The sequence below is a fragment of the Arvicola amphibius genome, chromosome 7 (genome assembly GCF_903992535.2).
Source record: "Arvicola amphibius chromosome 7, mArvAmp1.2, whole genome shotgun sequence".
NCBI lineage: Eukaryota > Metazoa > Chordata > Mammalia > Rodentia > Cricetidae > Arvicola > Arvicola amphibius.
Window position 1 is genome coordinate 23,048,956 of NC_052053.1, and position 25,065 is coordinate 23,074,020.

Here is a 25,065-nt window from a genome sequence, read left to right on the forward strand (position 1 = left end):
GACATCCTGGAGCATCCTTAGAATCTGAAGCTCGCAGCTCCCATGAGAGCAGCGCGGCCAGTCACGTGACTGTTGGAATGAGGCTGTGAAACAGGTCTAGCAGGTGCCAGACTTCAAATTAGTCCCCAAATGAGGCTCATGTAGCTTTAGCAAGGTGGCTTTTGTTTTGTTATTTGAATGCTTACAACATGATGATGGAAGATTAATTAAAGAGATGAGTACCTGACAGTGACTTCCGTGTGTCACACATGAAAAGTTATAGGCACTCTACATTCAGTCTTGAATAGAGTCCATAATCAATAAAGTCAAATGATATGCTCTCAGAGAGCGATCCAAAATGTTTGTTTAAACAGCTTTATGGAAATTTTATTTATGTATCATATGCGTTACCATTTCAAATATCATTCATTTTTTAGTGTATTCACAGATTAGTGCATCTGTCAATTCAATCACTTAAAATATTTTATCATCACCCAGAGTTGCCCAGTTCCTCATTTTCTCCCCACCTACACACAGCTCTAAGGAACTGCTACTGTGATCTGGATAGGGATTGGGTGTTTGTAGGTTCTTGACCTTTTTTTCCACGGAACTGAAAATAAGGGCTCACACAGATGGGCAGAAACTGGCAAGAGAACTTTATTCAAAGGAAAGAGGTAGTGCATATTAGGAAGGGATACAGTGTCAAGATTAACAGTGGGTCGCGTGAGTGAGGGTTCTCAACTCCTATTGTTTGGAGCTTCCTTTTACGGGGTTCAAGAGAGGAGTTTGATTGTTTCCTTTTGGACATTGATTATTTTCACACAGACTATCAATTTTAATATATTTTAACTTACCCTTTGAAATATCTTCTCTTTTTATTCTTTTCTGCGTTTTGTACATTTGCCCCCGACTGATATCCCCACGTATTAGAATTCCATTAGATTGTATTTGAAAGGTTTAAGACCTTATGTTACAGTGCTCAGAGATGAATTTTAATCTGAGGTCCTAGAAGGGATGTGGTATTTACCTAGCACGCCTAATGCCTTGAGTTCGATCCTGCGTATCACAAACAAAATGGCACACTTCATATGCATACCTCAAATCCATTTTAATAAGACCTGCATTGAAAATATGGGCTATCCTTTGACAGAAAAACACAGGGATATAATGGGTATTAACTATGATAAAATGTTTTGAGTATTTCAGTAAAATAAGACAAGTACTAACCAGCAGTAAACAATTCTAAAAGTGGGCCGTGTAACACTTGAGAAGGTTCTGAAGGTATCCTTTAGAAATAACTGTATTAAATTGTTAAATTTAATAAAATTATTAAGAAATTATTAAAGTTAATGTGATCTGGTAACTTAGCCGGACAGTACACCTACTATGACTACAAAATAACTGGTACTTTAAGTGCTCACGGAAGGTTCTACTTCTCACCTTGAAAGGATGTTTTATTCTTAGGCTCCTTAGAAGACTAAGCATAAGAGAGACCATGTGACCCGGCAATTCTGTTCAGTCTGTTTCTTTATCTACATAAGCACTGTATGCCTATGTTAATATTCACTGTTTGTAAAATCTAAAAGTAATCCAAATGATTATTAAGTGGTAGGTGAATGTTGTAGGGTACAGAAAGAAATATTATTCACCAATAGAAAGGAATAACGTATTATACATGCTATAATATGAAATAACTTCGAAATATGGTTTTATGTCTCAAATGATCACTGTAATTCTTTTTATGTAAATTATGTAGAATAGATAAATTCATAGAGTGCTGAAAGCTGGGTAGGTTCTGACGCAGGGAAGCAGAGACAATAATTTAGTGACTTGACAATACTTGGTTTCAGTTACTCAGTCCATACTTCTGATAATCTCCTTAGCTGCCCAGCTCCTTGCTTTCATGTATATGAATACATATTCTTCTCTGGACAATGGGGTAAGGGTCTCCTCCCCTAACAACCATCATATTAAGACACTTTCTCAAATATATTCCCAATCTATCTGAGTATGGAAGAAATCCAAGCCCACCTGAATTGCTTGGGATGAATGTGAATTAAGATCAACTTGTGTCTTCAAGTAAGCATTTAGGGAACATCCTCTGTTTATCTCTTATGCATAATTGGGTATGCATATGATTAAAACTCATGCATTGTGGGGAAAGACATGTGAACAAAAGCAACTTGGAGAAGAATCAGTTTATTTCGGCTTACAGCCCATCAAAATTTTTAACCCATTATTATGCCTGTGATTGTTCAGTCAATGGCTTTCTCGGTCTTAAATTCTAGGGTTGGTAACCAGTGCTCAGCCTAGTAGCCAGTATTTCGTACATGTTTACCTTGACCACTAGGAAAGATGTTCATATATATACATAACAGTATGTGAGCTGAGCACATTGTATTTATGTATTTAGCAATACATACACATGTATATGTAATAGCAATTAAAGAAAAAGCCATGGATTTGAAAGAGAACTAGAGTATATGGGAAGTATGGAGGAGGAAATGGAAGGGAGAAATTATGTAATTATATTATAATCTCAAAAAATAAAAAATTATTCCTAAAAAGATATTTTCCTAGAATTCCGATGTAAGACCTGATATGGAAAGGCTTTGGGTTGTCGTCAGCACCACTGAGCAGACAGTTCTGAAATGTGAGCCAGCTGCTTCTGGATCTTTCCTCTGTTGCCACCTTGTGAGAATTTCCAGCCTGTATTTGTATGTGGACTCTTCCACCAGTGATATAACATTGTTGCAGAAAGCACAGTTTTTTTTTTTGTGGTTTTTACTAGGGAAGTCTTGATGAAAGCATTTGAGAAATGATGGAATATGTAATGAGATTCATTGATAGTACTTTCTGAGTGACTTTCCTACCTCTTGATAATGGCCAAATGCTCTCAGCACAGGAAACACAGAGCATGGTGATTGTTGCAGGTTTGTCATAGGGGTAACTGCTGATGACTGCTGATTCAAATCGTTTCCTGCATCAATAGTTCTCAGGAAAACTTGAATAAGGTAGTACCCACCCCAAACTCCCATTAACTTTTTGACAGCCTTACTAGTCTCTAATATATAGCAGACTTCCTCACTAAGTAGGATATCAGTTATTAAGCCCAGTGTGCTCTCAGTCTTTCCAGTGAGGATGTGATTGTTAGTAAACTCTCGACATATTACGGATGCGTCTCAAAGTTACTCAGTTTTAATCTTAAATTTATGCATGTGATTGATAATAATCCTATTGGATAATAGGGTGTTTATGAGTTATTTTTGTTTTAATTTGATGTATTTTGTTATTTGAGACATAGTCTCCCTCTGTAGTCTAGGCAGGCCACAGATTTATGGCAATTTTTCAGCCTTAGCCTCCTAAGTGTTGAGATTACGTGTGTGAGCCACCACATATGGCTGTATGTACTGCTTGGTTTGTTTTTGCATTGTTGTTGTATTGTGTTGTTTTGTTGCCTAAGAAGGTGGAGTGTTGTGCTACACAGACTGGCTTTGCACTTACTGTATACTGAAAGTCATTTTAAAATTCTGATCCTCTTGCCTCTACCTTAAAAGTGCTGGGATTGTGTCAGTCTCACACCTGTTGACATAGTGAGGGGATCAAATCCAGGAATCTTTGTGTGCTACGCAATACTGAGCCGCACTGCCAGCGTTGTATGTTGTTCTTTGCACACTGATTTGTGTTAACAAAATTCCTGCTGTCTAGTTGAATTCTGTCCTTAAATACTGCAGTAAATTGTAATGAGGGGGCCTATTTTTACATGTAGTCCACAGTGAGGATTATTTTAAATAATTTCTGGATATTATAGTTTGATTTTATGTCCCAGTAGAATATATTCTGAGACTCCAAAAGGCTGTATTTATTGTATTAGTTATGCTATTATCATCCTGAAACTTTTGGTTGCATAATGTGACATAGACTAGTGGTTATTGATTAAATTATTTTTATTTACTTATTTATTTAGTATTTTGAGACAGGATTTCTCTTTGTGGTCCTTGCTGTCTTAGAACTCGCTTTGAAGACCAGGCTGACCCTGAGCTCACAGAGATCCACTTACTCTGCCTTCCAAGTGCTGGGATCAAAGGCGTGCGCCACCACCGCCCAGCTAATGTATTTACTTTTTAAAACTAATTCATTCTAAATGTTAGTTACGTTCCTTTTCCATTGCACGTTACATCACTAGAAAATAAGATTGCTAGCAGTTTTAAGCATTTAAGTTTTTTAGCTTTATTGCTTACAAAAATTTTTCTAATATTTTCATAATTTGTTAGCTGCGCTGCTTCTCCTCCAGTTTTTTTGTTTTGTTTTGTTTTTGTTTTTTAGATAGGGTTTTTTTTGTGTGTGTGTGTGTGTGTGTGTGTGTGTGTGTGTGTGTGTGTGTGTGTAGTCCTGACTGTCCTAAAATTCATCATGTAGACCAGGTCATCAAAGGTGCCCACCCCAACGCCCAGCAGCTTCTTTTTCGTGGTTAAGCTTTTGGTTTTAAATGGACCATTATAAGTAGTTTAGCAAAACAAAACAAAAAAAAAAAACAAAGAAAAACAAAGGCTGTATCAGAGACTTACATACTTTTAGATTTTCCTTATTTATTTAGGTGCTTGGAAATGAACCTAGAGTTTTGCAGAAGCTAAGCTAAGCTCTATGACTGGCCCCTCCCACACCTCACTCATCTTCTCATTCAGCCCGTCTTTCTGCCACATATGAATATTCATAGTGACTGATCAACAGCTTCCATAATATATATATATATATATATATATATAAAATCAGTGTCCAGAATGAATGTGGCATTCTAACTGTGTTCTAGCACAAATGAAATCAAAATGGTTCTCTATGAAAGAGGGTGCTGGTGGGTGGTTCTCACACTGTGCTGCGGAGCTTGTGCCCTTCCCCTCTAGTTGTTGACATAGTTTTGCTGTGTCAGACCAGCCTTGTAAGTGTGTGCCTCCCAGTCTTTGACACTTAACCTATTTTGTGTATGGCAAGTTATTAACCTTTTTATGCCTATGTTTTCTTATTTGTGAAAATTAACAGTTATGAAGATAATAATTACACTTGGAGTTCATTTGCCTTAATTAAAATAATGAAATGAAATTACTTTGCATAGTGCTGGTACAAAACATTGAACAAATAATGTTGTGATGGTGTTATTGGTAAGATTTAAACAGTGCTGGTACTGGCAGTGCTAACAGGGTTGTGTTTCAATGCAGTAGGAGTCCTTTCCTCAGCGATGTTATATTTGTGTTCACCTCCCGCTGCTCCATGATTTAGTGCAGATGTATGTACATATATGCACCTATGCGATAATTCTTTCTTTAACATTTATTTATTTATTTTTTGTTTGCGTGCTCTATTGGCTTTGTGCCTTAAGAGGGCATCGTATACCACTTTAGATGGTTGTGAGCCACCTTGTGGTTGCTGGGAATTGAACTCAGGCCCTCTGGAAGAACAACTAGTGCTCTTAACCATTTAGCCATCCATCTCTCCAGCCCCTGATTCCTACATCTTTTTGATGATTTCCTGTCTTCTATTTGTCATATTTTTAGTCCTATTTATACCAACTTGCTTTGTTGTTGAATTGTGTTTTAAACTCACATAATTATTCATTTTATTCCCAAACTTTCACCTAAAGTAATGGTTAGTTCATTTTAATTCTTTTCAGTTTATTAAAAATATGTATAAATGAAAATTTCAAAGGGTAAAAAAATAAACCCACAACTTTCTCATTTTAGCCTGCAAACTAAAGGACTAAAATTTTTAAAGAAATAGGGTCTGGGGTAGAGTGCTGGCCTGCTATGCACGAGACCCTGGGTTCTATGCTCCAAACTGCAAAATAAAACAGAATTTTCATTTAGTTGTTTTTAAAGCTTATTAGTAAGATTGTTCAAGAAAGCAACCATACCTTTACCATGACAAGTGTGTCTGTAGCTCCATTACATGCTTTACCCAGACTTGCTTGGCCAAGAATGCTGAATTAATCAAACAGCCCCGTCTGTCTGTCTGTCTGTCTGTCTGTCTGTCTGTCTGTCTGTCTGTCTGTCTGTCTGTCTGTCATGTTATGATGCAAATGGAGAAGCTTTGTGGGTCTTGTCAGTGATTTTATATTTTTGTCTTACATGTAACTGTAGTGTTATAGGGTTTATATATGTTTATATAAACATATATGTTATATATGTTTATATAGTGTTATAGGGATTATTTATGTATATATTTTTATCAATGATTGCTTTATGAAGAACAAGTTCTTAGTAAGGAAGATGTCGGTACATTTGTAAATAGAATTAGGAGTTTTCCCAGAAGCCAGAAAAGAGGAGGGATTGACTAACATTCTCATCAGGGTCAGATGATACTCTGAGCTTGATGGATCTCATAGTTTGTCACAACTATTTTGTGGCTATGCAGAAGTCGTCACCACTAGTAAAAGGATATCTGCTTATTGACCAAACCAAACCAAACGACACGAAACAAAAAAACCCAGACTCTGCCTATATACTCTTTTTGCTGGATCTTTGTTCTTCATGGCATAGATAAGAACGATAGCTATAGTGATGGAGAAAACTGGATCAATTTCAAATTCACAGTACAAGTAAAATTGAGATGAATTGGATCTGATAGGGCAGAAGAAGGGACATATTCACATCAACCCTCTAGAGAGAGCACTAGAGTCATAGCTCATATGTGGATCAGTTTGAAAATTGAAGACACCATTGTACAAAAATTTTCATCTGATTTGTATCTTCAAACTGCCATAGTCCCAGTTGAGATTTGTGGCAACTTGTACCAACAGCTTTGTTGATTTTTGTTTGTTTGGTTTTTTTTGTTTGTTTGTTTTTTGTTTGTTTTTTGTTTTATTTTGGTCTCCTGGTTGAATTCTGTACTCATCCTGGCAGAACTGTTGCTTCGTTTGACCAGACTTTGCTTAATTTTCATTTCACTGCTTAATGTGATTTCCTATTAAAGTCTCACAGTGACACATTACAGAAATAAATGGAGACCGCTAGACTGGATCAACAATGGGTTATTTTAAAGGGTAATTTCCAGCAATAACAAACCATTCTCCTTTTATTGATTTAACTGTCATCAATACACGAACCTAGCTAAACATTAAAATGGTATGAAAAGATGGACAGTAAAAGCTAATTCTTTCAATCAAGACTCCAAGTACCCGCTACTTTTTCCTACATTTAACAATTTCTCATATTTTTTCTAGAGACATTGTCAATATGTACACAGTAGAATATCCACCCCCTTATCCTGAGCACAGATGAGACTAGACTGACTAGACCTTGCCCTTTTCACTTAATTGGTTAACACAGATCCGCCTTATTCTTTTAAAAAAGCTGTGAGGTCAAACTTATTTACGAACATATATTGTTACCCGTTTGCATTTGTAACATGCTAACGAGTATCCTTTCTTTGTTAATCATTTCTGTAAGAACATTTTAGTGTGTCTTTGAGAACTTCTTAGCCAAACCTGTTATTAGAGTGACCAGGACAAAGCCAGAATTTTAAGTATGCTGTTCTTTATTTGTAATCATTTATTCTTTAGAACATTTGTTTTTCCCTCTGTTACATATGGACTGACTCTTTCTCAGTGCAATTCTTAGACCACTTGCACATTTTATATGGCACAGAAGGACTTCTACTTGGCATGTTGCTTCTTTGGTTCCCTACCATGGTTGCCCCGTTTCCCACAGCAGCCCTCACTGTTTCTGTTAGAATGTTAACTGTCTTTCTGCGCTGAGCAAAGCTTCCTGTCTCCTGTTTGTCCTTTGAGTATCTTGTGTTGGGTTACTTAATCAGGCATTGTTGGTCTATATCTTTCAAATCTTTGTGTCCTTTTTAGAAATCTCTAAGCTTAGTTGATATTTAAAGCCATAGATTATACCCATGGTATAGTTGATCTACAGACATTAAGTCTTGTTCAAATCCTCTGTTAATATTCCCATATATCTATTTTGTATTTCTAGAATAACCTTCCCTACAAATATTTCATTTCAAAGGACTACTTAATCTTTTGGCTAGAAAAGAATATCCCCCGAATAGATTATTTATTGAGCAGTATGAAAACCAGTGCTTTGCTTGCTCTTGGATTATTTTCTCATGTTTAGGTCTCTTGAGGTCTCAAGAGTAAACTTTTAAAAGATTTAAATTACAGAACCTGTAATTTAGCACAGTGTGCATTTGAAAATAGCAAAAAAGGGAATGCGGGGCCATGGAGGAAGCTCAGTTGCAGAGTTGTTAGAACCACTTAAATGCTGGGCCTAGCAACATGTCTGGAACTAAGGGAGAAGGGACAAAGACAGATAAGAAACTGTGTGGTGTACTAATGTTTAGTTTGTTTCAAGCTGAGTTGCAGGAACACACACCTGTAGTCCCAGCTGTGAGACTTAGGTGGGAGAATATGAGTTTAGGCACAGCCTTGATTAAAAATAAAATAAAATTAAACTTGCTTCATAAATGTTCATCTTATTTTACTTTTTATTGCTATAACAATATCTAGTACTGAATGGTTTATGAAGGAGAGAGTTCTGAAGTCTGAGAGATGGAAACTCCCAGCCGCTATCCATGTAAGGGGTCACTCCCTACACTGCTGCCCACTCACAAAACACAGATGTGTTTTATGGGAGTGAGAGTCCGCTCACTCCTGCCCAGTCCCATGAGAAAGGAAGCTTTAACATGAGTTTGGGCAGGGATACTCTAAGCCGTAAGGTTATTTTGTCCACATTTCACCTTATGCCTTTTAAAAAGCGAGCAAAATGCACAAACATGTATAATTCCTTGAGCGATCCTGCCTGATAGAGCCTTTCCTTCTGTTGTAGACATGGAGTCTGGAGAACGACTGCCACCCTCGCCAGCCTCCTCCGCTACACCAACGGCATCGGCTCCTGCTGTGGCTTCAGTGGTTTCCAAAAGCGGCCTTTCCTCGGGAACTGCTTCACTTAGCTCTGCAGTCAACCCATGTGGTGAATATCCTTTTATACTTGATTTTAGAGCACTGTTCTTTCCATGGTTCTGTGTTTGTAACACTGCGCTCTGAATAGCATGTTGTTCTCTTCACCTTGGATAATCTCTGGGTTAAATGTGTAGCCTTTTAGTTTTGTTCGGATTTTACTCTGGGAAAGCACTAATTTCTCCTGGTTTTCCATACTTGTAACTCTTCTCTGAGAGTTTAGTTTTATTTCTTTTTTCATTGTTTTTAATTAGCTATACATTTTTTCCCCGCTCCCCTTTGTTATTTCTTAATACCCACATAACTAATTCATTAGTAAAATGTAGAGTTACAGGCGCATGGAAGAGGAAGAAATACAGATGTCCTTGGCACGGGTTCTCTCTGTCCTAAGTCCCCTCAACATTGTGGATTGACGATGCAGTGGGTTTGTAAGACAGTGCAGGAATAACACACTTTACCATTAAAAAAAAATAGGTCCATTCTTTAAGATTATGTGGTTTTGCTATTTTGCTTTTTTTTTTTTTTTTTTTTTTTTCCTCATGGTTTATTTTTTTTTTATATTTAAAAATTTCCATCTCCTTCCCCTCCTCCTCCCCCCCCCCTCCCTCCCTCCTTCTCCCCTTTCTCTCCCCTCCTTCTCCCCTTTCCTCTCCCTCCTTCTCCCCCTTCCCTCCCTCCCCTCCACCCATACGTCCCCTCCCCTCCCTCTCAAGGCCAAGGAGCCATCAGGGTTTCCCCACTCTATGCTAGACCAAGGTCCTCCCAACTCCCCCCAGGTCCAGGAAGGTGATCGCCAAGCTGAGAAGGCTCCCACAGAGCCCGTCCATGAAGAACAATCAGAGCCCAGGCCATTTATTTGAATCATCACACCGAAAGTTTGCTCATTTAAAGAGAGTGCCATGCCTTATTTTCTTGGCTGCAACAGCAAAACCATTCAGGATGTTTAGGACCCATGAACATTGATCTCCAGAATATACCTTTAGTTTTATTGCCATATTTAAGGTTAAAAAAAGTATCATTGCAGTAAGAACAGATAGGACTCTCAACATGTGTGGGTTTTATTGGTTTTGTGAAAAGAGTGATAATCACATATAACAGGCCATGGACACAGAACAAAACCTGTAACGAATAAGCGCCAAGCCAGCAGGAGTGGTTGGCCCACTCATCCCAGTGCATGTAAGGATATTTGTTCGTCAGGAAAACAAAGCCAAACTACCTTTTCTTTGCCCCAACGAGTGCTTGTCCATCTCCTTGGAGCCTTTCCATAGAACAGCAATTGATGCATACCTTAGTCAATATCAGGTGCCTCCCTACATCTTGCCTCCAACTAAAAGCTCAGAGAATGACATTTAACCTAATTAAATAAACCAACCTCACAGAGTGCATTTGTTTGAGATTTTGGCTATTTGGCCTAATACATACATAGAGCTTTAAGAAATTTAAATCGTAGTTCATTTGTACCATAGTTCGCTGCTTTCTTTCCCCCCATGGTGGTGTCCATTTTGGAAGTAGACTTTCTTCAAACAAATGCTAAATCACAGGCAGAATCTGTAAAACTGGTAAACCAAGAATGCTCTGGTTATGGCTACAGTAGGCATTATTATCTTTAAATCACATCTATATCATTATCGCTCTTCTCTGCAAATGTGTGCCTGGTCAGCATACACTGAGGAAATTGCACCATGATTAATGTCTCAGTGCTGTTAGGCTGTATGTTAGGTTCAGCAATGATTAACTACACCAGGAAAGCATGGGAGACACGCTCCTCACAGATGGGCACTGGGGTGCCATCAGATCCTGAGGCTCTGGGTTTTAAATCTGTCTCCTGAATTGTGAGACTTTGATTCTCACATGCACACCTCACAGCTTTGTGAGGGGTGTTCCATCTAGAATACCTCTTCAGATGAGGCAAGGGGAATGAGGTAAACCAGGGTTACATGCCAATAATAGAATGAATGCTTTTCCCAGAAGCCCCACCTAGAGATTTCCACTGAATCTCTTTCCTCAGAACTGTGTGAGTGAGTGATAGTCTCAACTTCAAGGAAGGACAGGAAGTATGGGTTTAACAGACCATAGTACAGTCTTGAATAAAATGGGGCTTCTGTTAAGAAGGAAGGAAAGCTGGCTTGGTTGAATTATATGCGCTGCGGTGTTGTAGAGGAGAGAGAAAAGAAGAAGCCCAAGCTGGGGAGTAGGCCATGACAGAACATTTAGAACCAAATTTGACATTCAAAAGAATTTATGCAGAATAATATAATGATTAAAATCAAGGATACCAAGAGATCAAACCTTGTCTTGTCTACCTATTAGCTCTATGAATTACCTTTTCTTAAGGTTCAGTTGCCTCATTTGTAAGGCAGGAGTAACAGCTGCTTTTAATATTATGATAAACGAAGTACCATTGTCTTTTCTTATACTCTACCTAATAAGAATGGTTTGGTTTAGTGACAGTGCTCTCAGGTATCATTTCTACCAGTGTGTTTAGCTTTTAGAAAAATATAATGAGAGGCCTTAAATTTATATTCATATTTATCATTAGCTGCTTACATTTATTCATATGAAGAAATGATGAAGGCCCAGAAAAGGTTTATTGGAAATGTGGTAAGAAACAAGGCTCTGGAGATATTTGATAATAGATTCTCTGGGATACAAAGACTGCATTTGTAGAAGGAGGCATATATTGAAAGAGAAGACTTGGAATGACTTGGTGTGCTTACTGAAGCATGATGTAATGAGAAATGTAGAGGGGAATGTGTTTGTAAGCATACAGGACTGGGTTATCTTTCTACTTGTTATACACAAGTTGTATGCATACTTATATATCTGTGTTACTACTGGTAGAAGTTTTAAATATTTCCAGTTTTTATCAATTCTAAATACTGTCATTAAGGGCATCATTAAATATAGATACTGATATATGTAAGTGAACACTGGCACCCATTGTATCCCTTTTTCTACCAGATACTTTTTATAATCCCGATCTAGACAAGACCTAGCACTGTCAGACTGTGAGGGGTTTTTGGTCAGTGATGTAGTAGTGCTTCATTGAGGTGTCTTTGTAGCTTTTTGTAAGATTTTTTAGTTTTCTGGGTTTCTTTTCTTTTTTTTAATCCCTCTTTAGGGCTTTAGTTCTTGTTTCTGTGTCACTATTTTTCCCTAAGTATTTATGAATGGTCTTATTTATGAGATCTTTTACAATTATATGTATGGAATCAATTTTTCACAATTTTATGTGTGTATATATTTGTTTGTTGTATATTTTGATAATGAAACTCCTAACTTTGGATCCATTTTCAGAGGTTTTATTTCTGGTTGCTTTTGTTTCTTACTGAAGAGATCCTACTTTACATCTGAAGTTAAGCATTTATATTTTACTAACCTCTCAGCTTATTCTAATCTGGCTACTATATTACAAATTACCACATAGCTGATAATTTATAAGTATTAAAAATTTATTATTCACAGTTCTGGAAGCTGGGAAGTCCAAGATGAAGGCACCACCTGACTCAGTGTCTGGTAAGTGTCTCACAATTGTTTTCTTTTAGTGTTGCAGAATCCTGGCTCGGTACTTATTAAGTTCTTAATATGAAAAGACACTTACGTGGCATTTATTCTGATGGTAAAAAATTTAAACATTATGGCTAATATCTGGTGAATGATCCCTGGCTCACAACAGATATGGTAGGGAAGCAGAAAGAGAAATAGTTGTTTGGAGAAGTGACCAAGCGCAGGGTGGCATTGCTTTATAACCATCTGGTGTCCATAAGAACTAAGCTGTTCTGAGAACTACATGAATCACTTCTGATGGTACCCTGGGACCAAGTCTATCTTTAAAGCTTCACCTTTTAACATGCTGAAGTATGAATGTCCAACACTTTAGGGGACAAACCTAGGGGACAAACCGTATCGAATGAAATTTAAGTGAACTAATTGTGTACTTGAGAAACTGTAGAATAACTGGCTACTGGTCCCCATGACTGACTTCAGAATATTGCCGCCTGACTGAGCTCTTAAGGAAGCTACCTCTGGTTTAATTCAAGCCACTCTCCCAACTGCTGACTTCATGATTTTACTACTTTACCTGCAATCTAGTAGACTTCAACCCCCTCCAGCCCTTTCCTAAAGAAATAAACAAACAAACAAAAAAAACCCAAATAAATAAATGATCTAGGGCTTGAGACAGAAGGAAGACAGCTCAGACAACTTGGCAACTGTCAAAATTAAAAAGGGCTAATAATGCGTTTAATGGCTAGAGGCATACCTAGAAATTTTTGAGTTCAATCCCAGTGTTGAAATCAGAAAAGGTAAGAAGGAGGGAAGGCAAAATGAGTAGAAGGCAGAGAGAAGTTAACTCTCTATATATGTGCTGACTAATTTCTCTTTTATACTTTTTGTGCAATCAAATAATTAAGTGCAATAAATGCTCACAGAAATACAGCTTTTAACTCTTACAGGAAATGCAAATATTGATTGTTCCCTTTATAAAGATTATTAAGATCTTTTCAAGTACTTCATTCTTTCTATATAGTATCATTATTTTATGTACCAGATCGTGTTTGGGAATGTGAGAAGGTGCTCCTACGGCACCTGTCCTAAAAAAGGAGGACATTCCTAAAGCCTTCCTTTACCCAAAAACTCTTCTGATGCCTGCGCTGTTTTCTGCTGGAGTCTTTACAATCACGCTTTCTCCAAGATCACGCCCTGTGCTTCTGTTTCTTTGCCTTCTGTGCATATTCTAGCTCACAGCAGGGCCTCCCTTCTTCAGCCTGTCACTTCGCAGCTGACAGCTGACCAATTACAGCTCTTAGCTTTCCTGTTCTCTCTCTAGCTCCAGCTTCTTAGATCTTTATTTATTTCCTTGCTTGGTTTGTTTTATTTGACTTGGATTTGCTGATTGCTTTACTCATAAAGGTGAACTTGCCTAGCTCTTGATCCTGAGGTTTTTATCTCTTGGCTGTTTAAATGGACCTGAATGAAAACTGTGAACTTTCTCAGATCCTAATTAGACACATTATATATATATATATATATATATATATATATATATATATACACACACACACACACACACACACACACACACACACACACACACATGTTTTATAGATACCTCAACCGTAACAAATGAACAAACACAAACCAAAAGTTCTCATTTTCTGCTAAAATCAGTTCCTCTTACACTCACCCTCATTCATTCAAATATTCGGCACTGCTGCAGAGTCCAGGGGCTTCAGTCATATTTTTTTCCACTCTCACATAATGATCTCAGCGATCCTGCTTTCAATTTAAGTTGTAGCTGGTACCTTCTTTCCAGCCTGCTGTCACTTCAGTAGGTGGCACCAGAACCTTCCTCCGGTGTCACGGTAGCTCACCGAGTGCTCTCTCCACTTCCTTGCTTAGTCACCTTTAATTTGTTCCTCTCATGAAGCAGTGACAGTAATAATGAAAACTTCTCGCTTTTGGGTTTTTCCTTAGTTATAATTTATGTACAGCAATAATTTCCACATTTGCTTACAGTTGTCTGTTTTAACTATGATGGGTAGGGAATTGTGGGCGAATCTGGGAAAACCTGATGGAGGGGAAGTTAATATAACCAAAACACATTGCTCAAAACTTCATAGAATTTTTAAAAAACCCTACAGGGACTTTAGGCACTTTTGAGTTGATCTGGGCATTTGGGAAAGGAAACTTTTGCTCTATATGAAAGTTTACCCAACATAGTTAAAAAAAAAAATAAACTTCAGAATTCTGAGGCCATGCAGCCTATTAACACTGGAATATGACAACAGACAAATTTAGTTTAACTCTGCAGTCCATGGTGAGAGTGTGAGCATGCATAAGAAGAAAGCCTATGTGCACACATGCAGCCCCAGGGAATAGCCACCCCTTCAGGGTTCCATCTTTACTTCCACCCTGGCAGCCACTGCCCCACTTTTGACTGTTTCTGGACTTTTATGTAAATTAAGTCATGTGTGCTTTTGTGTCTTGTGTCTTTCATAATTCTTTTTAAATAGTTGTATTATTGTTTATATAGTAGCTCATTCTTTTATCTTACTAATTATATTTTGTTTTATAACTGCCAGAATTTGTGTAATCATTCACCTGATGATAGACATCGCAGTGTTTTGGCTTGAGGTGATTATGAGTGTTCAAGTTACAAGCCCTTGTGTTTACACGTGTTTTTATTTCTCTTGGGTAAATACGTAGGATTGGGATTGCTAGAGAGTATTCTAAGTATATGCTTAGTTTTAAATTTGGCAAGTGTTTTTCTAAAGTGTCTGTACCATTTATTTAATTCTCTAAAAGAAACATTAAGTAGTACCTATGCTTAGTGTGTCATTAAAGAACATTTTAAACCAAAACAGTTGATATATTATAGCATCTGTCTAGATTGGTTTGGAGTTTAATTTTTTGAATTAAATATAAGTACATTTTTCCCTTTCCCTTTCTTCCTATCAACCCTTCTAGTGCATCACCCTATACCTTGCTCCCTCTCAAATTCATGGTCCCTATTTTTTAATTGCTACATACATATTCGTAAATATATGTAAATACAGACGGCCCAGTCCATATAATGTTCCTTGTCTGTGTGATTTCAGAGCTACTTGGTGTTGTTTTTAGTATGATTTCTCTGAAGACCGATGGAAATTTGCATGCACTCATTTGTCATTCGTATACTTTCTCCCATAATGTATTTATCCAGATATTTCACTCACTCATGGTGGAGGCTGTCTTTATTTCCAACCTGTGTAATTTTTGTTTTTTTTCTTTGCTTCATGAACTTTTACTGTTTGGTAAAATATCGAATAGAACTGATAATAACAGACATCATTAACTTTTGAGTATTTTTTATTTAATTTAGTATCAATTTTGTCATATGATTGCATCTAGTGAGATGCTGACACAGCCTTGATTTTTAACTTGCTAATAAGGTGAAGTAATTGACCAATTTTTTTATACAGTAAACCATTTTAACAGCCAGGGATCTAATTCCAATTAATCATGCTGTATTGGTCTTTTAAAACATTGTTGATGTGATTTGTTGAATTTCTATTAGGCAACCTACATGAGTACTCACCAGGATTATTGCTCCATTTTTTTTTCCTGTCATTCTCTGTTGGAAATTATTTGGGACAGTTCCCAGTCCTACTGTGTTCTGGAAGAGTATATAATTGTTTTTACTTTTCTAAATATTTGACAAAATTAAGCTGTGAGGTCATCTAAGCATTGAGATTGTTTGGGGGGTGTGTGTGTGTCTATCTGTGTCTCCTTGTGTGTAAACTTTTATTATTGTAAGATATTAAGCCACAGCTTTATCTTTGAAGAACAGGTACAGCTGGGGTTAGATGAGCTCATTGTTTGGTGTCTTTCCTATGCTCAGTAGTCCTGGGGGTTTAATACTAGTAACAAATATGTCAACACTTCAGGTTATCTTTGTTTTAAGTGAGATTTGGTCTTGAAGGGGATTTATCTGTTTGTTGAATTTATGAGTCCAAATGTAAGTACTTTCTTCTCATTGTTAATATTCATACTGGTGGGTCTTTTCTCATTTTGTAAACATATACTGATTTCATTGATCTTTTGAAGAGATCGAGTGTGAGTCTGAATGTTCTTAGCTTTTGTCGTTCTGTTTCAGTGATTTACACCTTAATCTTTATTATTTGTCTTCTTTATTAGTATGATTTCTTTTTCTTTTTCCTGTTTTCATTACATTCCATATCTACCTACCTATCTACCTACCTACCTATTCTGTGACATGGTTTCTCTCTTCTGCTGTCCTGGACCTCTATAGACCAGGCTAGCCTCCAACTCAGAGATGCACCTGTTTCTGCCTTCCAAGTTCTTGGATTAATGGCATGTATCACCACCAGCTGACTATTCTCTGTCTTTTAAAGTAAAGAATTGATCATTTATTTGAAACCTTTGTCCTTTATATATGTATATATTACTGTGCATTTCCTTTTATAGTATGACCATAGCTGCAACTTGTCATTTTTGATTATTGATTGTCTTATTCCATTAAAAATACTTATTTTCCTTTGATTATCCCTCTTTGACTAACAGATCTTATAGAAGTGAGCAATTTAGCATGCACATTTAAAAAATTGTTTCCTACTTTGGTTTTATTGTGATCGAAAAATTTGTTTATGCTGTCATTTTCTCTGGTTACTGTGTTCTGATGATATTTTTAGAGAAGTTCCCTGTTGGTCTCTGTACATTTGAAAATACTTGGGTCAGCAAAGTGTTTTTAGCAGAAACAAGTCTGCTGTATTGCGGTTTCCTTGCCTCTGTGTTTACCCCTCACTCAGCTGCTCTGCCTGCTTTGGACTCTGTAGAATGACGTGTTAGACTCCACATCCTGAGCCAGGCTCCACAGAATGTACAGCAGAGCATTCTCCACCTCAGCAGATCTGCTGGCCACGGCTTTGCATTTCAGGAGTAGATTTCCACATGGTCTTTGCCAGCTTCTGTGCCATTCATGTAGAGTACTTGCAGACAGCTAGGCATTTGGGTACTTTAAATTCTCAATTTGCTTGTGTTTTTGTTCTTCTGGTAGTCACTCACTAGTATTTTACGTAGCTCTGAATTCTGAATTCTGACGTCTGTACCTCATGTAGCTAGTCTTGCTGTGGTTGTTCAGCTGTTTTCTCTCCCCTAGCTGGTAGATGATGCAGCGTAATTGGATAGGAACCACCAATGTATGCTTCTTACCCCCTTTTGTTACCATCTTTCACAGACTCTTCCTTTGGCTTTTCCCTACTTTGGAAACTTTGTAATATCTTTAGATTGTGTGTGTATGTGTATGTGTGTGTGTGTGTGTGTGTGTGTGTGTGTGTGTGCGTGCACGTACACAAGTGTGCAGGCATGAAGCTTACAAGGGAAAGCTGGAGGTCCCTTCAAGTGACATTCCTCAGGGGCTGTCTACTTTGTCTTTTGAGGCAGGGTATCTCATTGGGACCTGGGGCTAAGTTGCCTCTGCTGGCTGATCTGCAAGCCTGCACTATATATAGCTAGCTTTTTCCATAGGTGCTAGGAATCAGGTTCATGGGAGCACTTTGCTGACCGAGCTACATCCTCAGCTCTATGTTGTTTCTTTGAAGTTAGGTTCGCGCATAGTTCAGGCTGGCCATGAAACCTGCTGTGCAGTAGACGTTGACCTTGAACTTGGGATCTTCCTGCCTCTATCTTCCAAGTGCTGGAATTAGAAGTGTGCACTACCAGACCCCGCCTAATCTTTTATAAATTGAGTTAGAATCTCGTTAGAAACAATTACCGCCTTATGTAGGATTACTGTGGCTGCCTCAACCTCTTCCAGTATTAGAAGTTATTACCTCTAAAGTACTCTTTCAATTTTTTTATCTGAGGATTCTAGATTCCAGAAACTCTGTGTGATATAGGCAATATAGGCATCATATTTATCAGGTAAAAATGCTTTCACTTATGTAATGAGCACACGAAACAAACCAGACTAATCGACGCTAGAGAGATATCAATGGGTATTTTTCTGGGCACTAAGACATTGGAAGGAAGGACCCCTCAGAAAGAGTGAGGCCAAAGGATGGAAGGAAGCTGCATGTTAGTCATTCTGTAAATAGAGCTTCTTCATCTGGAGCGAATCTTTCCCAAGAGCTTTTGAGGTATGAGAGTCATCAAATTAACCTTTTCACATAGCCTGAATAAGATGTTTTGTGTATTTCATCCTGAGTAATACACAAGGTTGTCCATTGTCCCTCATCTGACCTTCCCTGCTCATCACATCTGTCTGGTGTCCTTCTCATTCTGAGCCATTGTGTTTCAGCCTCCTGACATTCACTTCTTCACATAGAAAGCTCTCTTTTCTGGACCAGTGTCGGAAGTTTGCCCCATCTTGTCTGAGGAATCTTCCTGTGGCTGTTCATTTCTCACGCTTTGTCTCGGTTATCCAGAGACCACTGTCTGAATAGCTGATGCTGTTCTGTGACCACTTGGCTGCAGATGCAGGATACCTGAATTAAAATTTATTCCTGAATGTGTCTGCAAGGTATGCTTTAATGAGACTGGCATTTGAAGCTGTGGATTGAGTAGAGAAAAGTGCCTTCCCTAGTATTGATGAGCAGCCTTCAATTCCTCAAGGCCTGGAGAAAATGGAAAGATAGAAGAGAAAAATTGTTTTCTCTGCTTGGCTGCTTCATCTGAGATGTCAGCCTTCTCCCATGACTCAGACTTAAACTCCATCAGTTCTGTAGCTCCAGCTTTCCTTGTGGGCCAACATAATTTTATTTGCTGCTTCGTCATAATAAATCATTGGTTCCTACTGGTTCCACGTCTCTGAAGAATCTTGACTAATTCTGACCTTAATTATAGACGACTCCCACTGATCATAGTGTCTAGGTAATTGCTCTACCATTATCGACCCTGTACCTATTAATTTCCTCCATAGAACCCTTCACAATATATAATTATACATTTGATGTTGTTTTATCCGTCCTTTCCCTGGGTCTAAAGGGCAAGGACTATATCTGTTTTCTTCTACAGTATGTGTCCTTTAATTTTTGGCACAGAATACATAAGAAACCATTATGGAAAAGAGAAAGAGGGCTGAACTAGGACTTGAAAGTTAGATTATTAAGAATTTTTCTGGTTCTTTCACCATCTCTCTAACATAGTGATGCATTGGATGTCCTGTCTGATGTCTTCAAGCATCAGTAATGCCAGGTGCCTGTTAGGTCTTCTTCACACCTATCCCCAGGCTTCTGCGAGGATCGGTCTTGTTATATTGCTAGGTCTGAAGATATGGCTCAGCTGTTAAAGGCTAGGCTCTCATCCAGAAATATAGAACTTGTTACATTGGTAACTGGAATCATGAAGGATTACAGAACTGTCAGTGTCATAGTTAATCCCATAGGCAGGGTAAACTTGGAGTGATTAACCAAGATTGATGTGCAGTGCAGAAGATCTAAGAAAGTTTCAGTTGACTATGAAAAATTTCAGCTGGAGACTGAGCATCAAGAATGACAGTGTTAGGGACTGTGGGAAAATCAGTTAACCAACCACATACAACTCTTTAAAAAAACATTAATTTCTAACTTTCTGGTCACTGGCAAGAAAAGTTGTATGTGTGTTTTATAAAGGCTCAATGTACTCTAGAATTTCCTTTCTCATTTGTTCTCAATCAGAAGTAAATGTTCAGTGTTCTTGCTCTATGGAAGAGGGAAGGAAATTTTACCAAGGCGAAAGGGGAAGATCCAGGAATACTCCTAACTCCTGCATGGTGTAAAGTGCTTTCAGAGGCTCCGACAGGAGTGGCATGCGTGGGGACAGTGGGTCTTTTATCATCAGTGGTCCAAGGGGCTAAGAAGATCACTAGCTGCAAGAGCAGAATGTCACACAAGAAGCTAGCCACCATCCCCTCCTACCTTATAAAACATCCGTGTGAAATTCTTCCTGCGGTATGGCATTCAGGTCATGGTGGGCTGCTAGCAAAGACTCAGCCGAGTCTCTTGGGCTTCTGTTTACATCAGGAGCTGTTGACTGCAGCATTTTCACTCCTACAAGCTGTGCCTGCCTTTGAAGGTCTGCATCAGTTTGGGTTCTTCTGTTTCTGCTAGGCCATATTCTTCAAATAAATAGAAAATCTAAAGAGATATTTTGATGGAGTATCCCAGGTGTAGAAGAAAGAGGACCTCTCATCTCAGATATTTTAAAGAACTAGAGAGGAGATGGAAAAAGTCAGAGTCAGATTATCTGCTTCAAATTCTTTGACACTTGAAATACAACTGGATCATATCAAAGAGCATGAATAGCACCAGGGAGTCCTGCCTGTTATGTTCATGAACAGTACTGTCAAACTGAATGGCTTCATGAAGCTGGATCAAATTCCAGTAAATAACCTGCATGTCTGGTGCAATCTGTCGCCAGACCTGTTCCAAGGAAGCAGAAAAGGGATCAGTGCCGATTTAGGGTCAAAGAGCATCAAAATTCAGCACCCTGCCAACATTATTTGAATTTTAAAGTCTTTAAATCTATTAATATTTAACATTATTTATATTGAGAATATATATTTAAGTGTATTAGAAGTATTTATAATAGCAGCTTTACCTAAAAGTACATGTATGTCCATTAATATATTTATTTAGAATGCCTGTATCCTGTTTCACTTGACCCTTAGTCAATTAGGCAGGACTGTGTTTTTGCAAGACTTAATCCCAGGGGCCAGCTAAGCAGCTGACATAAGTCAGAGCTTATTGATTATGCATATATTTCACTTGACAGTAAAGGGAAGACAGAACTGAAATGACACCATCAGGTGTTGTCTGTTTCAGAATGTGTCAGGGCTCTGGTCCAGTGCATCAGTGTATCAAACAGTGCTTCAGTGCGGCAGGTATGGCCTGTCCTCCAATAAACAGCTGCATCCTAAAGAGCCCACTCCTTTGTTTCCAATGTCGAAGTCTGTGACTGTATCCAAGTGGAAAGCAACGTATTTGTCTAGTTTGGCAAATTTAATACATGTGAATAAAGTGCTCTTTTTCAACTAATTAAAGAATCTATTGAATGTGCTGAAGAGGCAAGGCTTAAAACCCAACTCTGAGGTGTATTTGAAAAGCATCCAGGTTTTAGGTTCACAGCCAATAGAGGATCACTAGGGGATGCGAGAGGTCTTCTAGGTATTTAATAGAAGCCAACTTCAGGATTTACATCATGCTGAGAATTTTATATTAGTATTTTTCTCTGTTTCTTTGTTAAAAGCTTATAGGTTTCTGCAAATCTTTGATGAAGGCTTTCCATTGTCCAACTATCTTTTTCTCTCTTTCTCTTTGAATTTTACTCATTTCTTAGTAGTGTTCATGCATACACGTTCTTGTGGAAGTCCGAGGGCAGCTTAGGGATCAGTTCTCCCCTTCTACTTTTTCTGTTGCACCGCAGGACACTCCAGGCTGCAGAGTTCCAGATGTGCTCCTCTTGCATCTGTCTTTCTCATGGATTCTAGTATCCAACGTAGCTCATCAGGCTTGCCCAGCAAGCACGTTTACTCACCGAGCCATCCATCTCTGCCCCTGTTTAGCTCTTCTTAACTGAGGTGTATTTAATGGGAAGTTGAACTCAAGGACCTAAGTATTTTTGAAATATCATTTTAATTTTTACTAGTAGAACTTTGTAGTTTTAGTTTGAGACTTTAGTAGTAAGTCAATTAAGTAATTTTGATAACTAGCCAAGTGATACAGGTTAGATTGTATCTTCCTGTTACAAAGAAAAAAAGATGTGTTAGAGCCCAACTCAAGGTGCTTCAGAATGTGAGCTTCCTCAGAAATGGTCTTCCGTCCAGTTAAATGAGGTCAGCAAACAGGCCCAGCTCTACTGCATCTGTGTCCTTACACAAGACACGTCCACAGCCAGGACAAAGGCGGCCACCAGAGCCTAGAACAGAAGCATGGCACATCCTTTCCCAGTGTACTAGGGCTAGCCAGAGCGCATCACCTTGACCTTGCACCCCTAGCAGTTCTTTCTGTTCCAAGCCCCGGAATTGTGGTCAACTGTTTAATGGCCCCAGCAAAGTAATACACTAAGTATTCTTCCAAGTTGATTTTGATTGTTTTTGTCCATTGTAGGAAATCAGATTTTCTTGCTTATTCAAAAAACAATACTTTAAAATTATTTTTATTTTTTATAATACCATACATCAATATTTGAATGTTTTTAAATATTTTAAATGTTGTGTGCTTTTTAGCATTTTAAATGTGAGTTCTCAGTTCTTTCGGTAGATTTAGCTAAAACATGTTTATTACAGAGAAGAAATTAACTTTTTAAAATAGGAGTGGTACAAATTAACAGCTTTTGTTTCCACTCAACCTCTGCTTTAATGACTTCTCATAAAACACTGTTTGAAGGGGCTGGAGAGATGGCTTAGTGGTTAAGAGCATTGCCTGCTCTTCCAAAGGTCCTGAATTCAATTCCCGGCAACCACATGGTGGCTCACAACCATCTGTAAAGAGGTCTGGTGCCCTCTTCTGGCCTTCAGACATGCACACAGACAGAATATTGTATACATAATAAATAAATAAATATTTTTAAAAAACTGCTTGAAGAGAAATAGTTAACTTCACAGTGGAGAATCCTGGCAGGCACCAGTTTAATCAAGTCTTCAAAATTAACATCACCTGTGCTACATAGAAATATCCTGGGCCTTGACTGTCTCGTTCTGAGGAGGGTCCATTGAGTATCATTCTCGGTGATGTAAAACTTCTTCTGATCATTACAAAACATTAGACACACTCAGATCTCGTTGTTGATCCATCATCAAATAAAAAACAGAAATTGTAGCAGACTGAAGAAAGTTAAAGCACAAAATTCAATGTAATATGGGATTTGGAATCTTGGGACAAAGAATGGTGTTAGTGAGAAATTTGATTTAGGCTAATAATTTTTTCCCTAATTAAGGGTAATTTCTTGGCTTTGAAGTCTATGGACTTGTACGATGTTAGCATTAGTGGAACTGTACTAGAGAAGCATGTATAAGAACTTGCTCTTATTTTTGCAATGCTTGTGAATATAAAATAATCTCAACTACTTGAAATATAAAAATAAGATACGTTACTTGTGCATGCCTGCAATTGCAGCATTGAGACACAGAAACAGAAAGTCATCAAGTCCAATGCCAATCTAAGCCATATAGTGAGCTTGAGGCTAGCCTGTGCGTACCAGGGAGGCAGAGGCAGGTAGAGGCAAACCTGGTCTACAGAATGATTTCCAGGACAGCCAGGGCTATCCAGAGAAACCCTGTAAATCCTGAAAAACAAATAAATGACTAAATTTGTTTGCATTCCATATATTTTTCTAAATATTAAACATAAAGCTTAAATGGCTCTAAATAAGAGGATACAGGAATGAAATGAAGATTATTTGAGGAGAAACATTTAACTATAGCACTCTTTTTGCCAATTAAAGTTCAGTTTTATACATTGCTCATTTGAATTTCAAAATATTAAACACTGATATGTTAGGAATTTCACATGTTAACTGATAATTACTCAGTTTATAACAAATTTAGTTTTTTTTAACTGAAATACTCCATTGTTATTTAATATCTGTATTCAAATGGACTGTCCTCCCCCACCTTTTTATGATAGCCATACTGTACAGATTACAAACCAGAGACTAGATTTGCAGTGGTATAAAATCATGTTGGCAGTTTTAAAGCAGTGAAGATTTGGCGCAGCTAATTTGTGTAGCACTGAAGTTTGGAACATTTCTGGCACACAGAAAATCAGCTTATATGGTATCTTTGGTTTGGTTTGTTCCTGTTTCAGTTTCAGGGATTCAGTTCTTTATGTGAATTGTTATTTGCTTCATTCACGGGGGATAGTTTTCATTGAGATTGACAGAGATGCTCATAATTCCCATTCCTTATGACTGACACAGTGGCTTTTGCCTCCTGGTAGACTTGGAAACGTTTCGAGCCTGTCGTCTGAGAATCTTAACGTTGCCATTGCAGACACGTGTTGATTATCTCGGTTGTCCATGGTTTCCCCTCATCAGGGGAAAGCAGAAGCTGAAGTAAAGTTTGCATTCAGTAAAGCTGAACATCTTCCAGTTATCTAAGTTGACAGATACTTTTCTTTGAGAAAACTTATTTTTAATCAAGATAGTTTTATTTGGGAGCATATGTTGACATTAGGTATATTAATGTAAGAATTTGCTGTTCCAAAAGTAGAACTTTGTAATATTCAAATAATCTTGTTTTATATTTAGGAAACTAATAGATCCTATTTGACTTATGTTTTGTTTCATGCTTGCTCTCTGGATAATACAGAACAAGCTTTATTTTAAGTGTGATTTACTGTTTTAATTGCTTATTGATGATAATAGCATCCATCATGCCATCCCTATTCTATGATCAATTTAAAATTTCCATGGAGGCCTGGGGAGGTGGTTGAGGAGTGTGAGAACCTTAGTTGTTCTCGCTGTCCCCCATTTAACAAAAATAGACATGGTAACACAGTCCTCGTGCAGGGAGTGCAAGAGTTCATTGACCACCAGGCCAGGGCAAATCGTAGAGTTCTCGGCTCAATGAGAGAACTTGCCTCAAAAATTATGTTGGAAAGTGATATACAAAAACACTCAATGTTGAGTATACATGTGCATGTGTACCCAGC

General features: G+C 37.9%; 1 protein-coding gene across 15 annotated transcripts in view; it reads left to right on the forward strand.

Annotated features, from left to right (window-relative positions):
* The window catches only part of Baz2b (bromodomain adjacent to zinc finger domain 2B), a 285,451-nt gene that overhangs the window by 175,945 nt on the left and 84,441 nt on the right, over positions 1-25,065 (forward strand). For all 15 annotated transcript variants that reach the window (XM_038336361.1, XM_038336370.1, XM_038336366.2 and 12 more), the window contains 2 exons: positions 8,805-8,948; positions 12,401-12,451. In XM_038336361.1, coding sequence (XP_038192289.1) covers positions 8,807-8,948; positions 12,401-12,451 — 193 coding nt within the window. In that variant the 5' untranslated portion in view covers positions 8,805-8,806. The remainder of the gene's footprint in view (positions 1-8,804; positions 8,949-12,400; positions 12,452-25,065) is intronic.